Source organism: Apis dorsata, unplaced genomic scaffold (assembly GCF_000469605.1).
Source record: "Apis dorsata unplaced genomic scaffold, Apis dorsata 1.3 scaffold_58, whole genome shotgun sequence".
Lineage (NCBI taxonomy): Eukaryota > Metazoa > Arthropoda > Insecta > Hymenoptera > Apidae > Apis > Apis dorsata.
The window spans coordinates 1,510,710-1,515,275 of record NW_006263358.1 but is presented as its reverse complement, the minus strand read 5'-3'; the positions used below and the strand labels follow the sequence as shown (position 1 = coordinate 1,515,275).

The following is a 4,566-nucleotide window of genomic DNA, read 5'->3' as shown; positions in this document are numbered from 1 at the left end:
GAAGAAGAAAGAACGAAGCGGTAGGTATATATATATATATATATATATATGGTCGAGGAAAGGAGGCAGAAAATATTGGGGAGAGGAGGATGGAGGAGCGAGCAAGGAGGGAGAGAGGGACAGAGAGAGAAAGAGAGAGAGGACGAGAGGAACCACGCCGAAATGAGGGCCCGAATGTAGCAAAACCGCCTATATCCGTGACTATATACCCATACCGGCGGCTTGTACAAGAAATGATAATTACCTCCCCCTCTCCCCCCTCTCCTCCACCATTTCTTCCACGTCCACTATCCACCCGTATCGTTTCCTTCCTTCCCTCGACAATTACTCGTTTTATTCGAACGATTCGATTTCTGCGGCTCTCGCGATTTGCGGTCGAGCCGGTCATCACGTTCCTTGGAATTATCGGGTAAAGGTGTTTTTACCGTCGTTACCCTCGGTAGTTTATTAACGCGCAAATGACTGGCGTTTCGACGATAGTAGTTGGTTTACGCGTGATGGAGCTTGTAATTCGGTAATGATCGAGTACGGTTTAAAGTGAAAAATAATCGTTTGATATCGTTTCGATCCCCAGATGGGGATACGGGGTGGAGATGATCCGGGATTTAAAAAAAATTAACTGCTCCATTTTATGATGATCCGTAACGCTGATACGTGCTGATAGATTTATTTGTTTGTTTCTTCTTTTCTATTTTGTAACTGGTTTTTAATTGCAATTGATTCGACGAAGAGTTGTGTAAAGGTGGTTGTACGAGGCAGGGGAGAGGGTTCGGAGTTTTTATGGGCACGGTTCCCATGAAAAATCACTCCTGCTCCTCCACAATACTGCCCTCTGTGAGGCCAGTCATCCTCGATTCAACGGTCAGAAGCCATATGTTCCTGGCCGAATGTGCTAAGAAATCATTGAAGGAACCGCAGTAATGAGAGACCACCCATCGCGTGTTTCGCGGCGATCACCGGAAACTCGGATCGAAGCAGCTTCATTATGCGATTCAATGCATCGATGTTTTCGCTTAGCCACTTTTTTCCACGCCCGACCTCTCGATAATTGCATCTCGAATTATCTCCTTCTGCGGGCGGTAATGAAGATACACGTTGCATTATGCATCTCAGCTTGTTGCCATTGAGGAGTCGAGTATATCACACCCTCCCCTCAGAAATTATCCGCTCCTAACGTATCGCGAGGAAGAAACAAAGTTATCGAGAAATCGTTTTCTAAGTTTCTTTTCAAAGTTGAAATATTCCATTCTTGTTCGCTGCGCGAAATATATTTTCCTCTTTGACTTATGAATTAAATCGTTGGAAAAATTAAGAGGACAATACCTTGGAAATCTTGGAAACGTTCTCGAAGAAAGAGATTACCTTCTACGTAATGCCTATAAATAATTGCAATGGAGTCTAGACGTTGAAAATCATGAAACCCTCTTCGAGGGTCTTCTGTACCTGGCATTCGAGAAATACGGTATTATGGCGGCCGTAAAGCACTAAAACACCCCGACAGTTGCGGAGGAGCAGTGAGGGAGGCCGTAAGTGGACATTAGCGGTGGCATTGTGAATCGAACCGCATCATCCAGCCGAAACCAGCTAGCTTCCACGGAGCACAAAGGGAATGCCGCCTTGGTTTGCGCCTTCTATCCTCTTTCCTTACGAATACATACATATATATATATACACACTTGCACCTATCCCACGATCTAGCCTTAGTACACACAGGTTCAGGTGTATTGGAGAAAGTCGTGGTAGTCTTACGCTTCTTGGATATTTTTGGGCTTCGGCTACTCGTGGCCTACTACGAGTGGTCCACGAGTAGAGGGGATCGTTAGAGGCGACAACGCTATTGGTTACCGAGATTGCGTTACCAGGGCTCCTGATGGAAGACGTTACGAGTGGAATTCATCCATGGATCCGTTCAAATCTTCGTGACTAATCGATCGATCGCTAAAAATCCATTAATACTCTGCTACTTTCCTTTCGTCGAAGGAAGATTGAATTGCCAGGCGTCTATCGAAGCTTTGATAAATCGACATCTCATTCTTCCTCGTAAAGGGGACGCGAAGTTATCTCGAATCGAAAATGCGGAAATCTATCGGCGAGCGGAGGTTGGCAGGTATTACAGCCGCGTTATTTTAAGAGATTTCAAGATCTCCAACAATGAAAACCGATTGGTTAGCTGGAATCCACTTTAAGCAGGGGTTTAACTTTCCAAGAAATGGGAGGGAGGAAATTCGTCAGGTTGGGAACAATGGTGAGAGTTCGCAGAGTTTCCATTTGCATCCAATGGAAAAAATCATCCCTTAGAAGGGTCGAAAAATGACGTTTCTTATATTTGGCATGGATGGAAGGCGATTCGGCCAGGTTTTCCAGTCATTTGCGTGCACACCCGTGGGGATGGTCAAGAGTTAGGTCAGGTTAGGGCTATCCCGACCCGTGTATCTCGTTCGGAGGATAAATGCTCCCTTCGAAGAGGCTGGACCCCCGCTCGTCAAAAGAGTTTCACCTGACCCTCTTCAACCATATTCGGAGAGGGGTGCGTACATCTCACGCCCGCCATACTTTCGATTTTCCTGTCTCGGATCGAGTTTCTCTCTCTCTCTCCTTCCGAATTCTTTAATAGAAAACATTCCATCAATTCTCATTCGAAAATTTATCTTCTAATACCAACGAGATCTTCTATCTCGTTCCTTTGAATTCTTTAAGCCGTTCAAAGTATTTTATAGGAAAAATAACGAAAACGTACTTAAGGCTGTATCAACCGAATAATTGATTAACTATACTCGAAGCCTGTTTAAAAGGGCCATTTCTATTCTATCCCATCTTTTAGTAAAGATCGATCGATCCTCTTTCCATCTTCTACCGCACACGAGTTAATTTCAAAATATTCTACGTTGAAAATAGAATAATCGCGCGAATAGATAATCTGGCAAGTAGGTTGAATACACGCTCGTTGGAGATTCGATATTGAGACGATCCTTACGAAACAGGTTTCCTTAGAATCTGGCCAAAAGTAAGTGACTGTTAACGGTAGGAGAACGGATGTGCGCGAGACTTATCATCCCCGGCTTAATAGCCGACAAGGACGGAGCGTGTGTTCTCGGTCTCGGTTCAATGTCGATAATAAAATACCGATGAAGCCGAGCCTCGAAAGACCTGTTTTCACTCTGTGATCATTCCTCACTCTTTTCCTCCTCCGTCCTCTTTCCTCCTCTTATTCTCGATTCTCTCGACGTTAATCCGTGGAGCGTATGTAGGTGGGCGCACGCACCACGCATCCTATGGTACCTGTCAAAAACTGGCGCTGCAACAATGCCCGAGGTCTGGGGGCCCCTTGGCAGAAGTTAACCGCAGCACAGCAGGGCTGCAAGGGCCAGTTCGCCAGTTCAGACGGGCCTTTTGCGTATCGCGAGAGAAATAAGTCATCCAATGGCGTGGAACTCCAAACAATCGTCCGTTTAATTGAATTTTCCCTAACTTTCTCCAACGTCCTTTGCCTATTCTTCTTCTAATCATTCGATCGGACGTAAAATTTCTTAAATATCCGATGAGTCTCTAAAGAGAAAGTTGATCTTCCTCCTCTTTCTCGAAGGAACAACATTTTTTTTCTTTCTTTTCTCGCGAATGAAACGAGAATATACGATAATATTGATAAGGTGTTTACTTGTAAAATTGAATATCGTATCTTTCTTTATTTTATTTCTACTTCTTATTATATTTACTTATCAATTCGAAAAGTTCACGGAGGAGAAGTTCTATAATAAAGAAGTATATTTGGATGATCGAGACACAGGTGTCTACGCCAGTGGGGCAGCAGGTCAATGCTGCCGTAAGGATCTCGGTGAGGACAAAGAGATCCTTTCCCCTCTCTGATCTTTTCCTCCCTCTTCAACGATCTCCCCTCTCTCTCTCCCCTTACCCTCTGGACTAGCCGTCATTGCACCGATGCAAGTGTGGCCGAATCGCGCGCACGTTAACTCCAACGACAAACTGCAGCTGCCGAATGCAACACCCCATCCCCTCCCTTCCCTCCCCTCCAAAAAAGAAAAGGAAAAAGAAATTACAATCTCCCTCTTGTTGGTTTCTTCCAAACCGCTAAATAAAAATTATTCGATCAGAAATATTCTTCTGACAAATCATCGTGGTTAACAGCGGCCACGCAACGTTTCTTCCTTCCTTCCTTCCTTCCTTTCTTTTCTTTTTTTTTTTTTTTTTCTTTTCTTTTTTCATTTCAAGCAGAGCCAACTGTACAACAAGCGTGTATAGTAATATTATTCTTGATCTTCGAGACACGAAACGACGAGAGAAGAAACGAAGGAAACGAGAGGAGAGCGTACCTGCCTACATTTCTCGACGGTGAAAACGAGAGCGCGGTTAGGAATTTACACTTGAAAGGTCGGAATTAACGCTTTCTTTTTCGGGCCCGTTTAGGGCCCTCGTTAGTACCATTGTCGCGGCTCGCGCGTCCCTAGCCTCACCGATTCTCTTCCCCGAAACGAATTAAGGCGGTGCCATTATTCCGGCGTGTTTTCTTTTGCGTGCGGACCCCGTGAGTATTATTTTGCGGTTCGTTTT

The 4,566-nt window shown here is 44.7% G+C and overlaps 1 protein-coding gene across 1 annotated transcript in view; it reads right to left on the bottom strand.

Moving 5' to 3' along the window:
• Positions 1–3,903: 3,903 nt before the first annotated feature.
• LOC116184869 (putative uncharacterized protein DDB_G0281733) overlaps positions 3,904–4,566 on the bottom strand; it is a 30,758-nt gene continuing 30,095 nt past the window's right edge. The window contains exon 4 of the mRNA XM_031515225.1: positions 3,904–3,987. Coding sequence (XP_031371085.1) covers positions 3,919–3,987 — 69 coding nt within the window. The 3' untranslated portion in view covers positions 3,904–3,918. The remainder of the gene's footprint in view (positions 3,988–4,566) is intronic.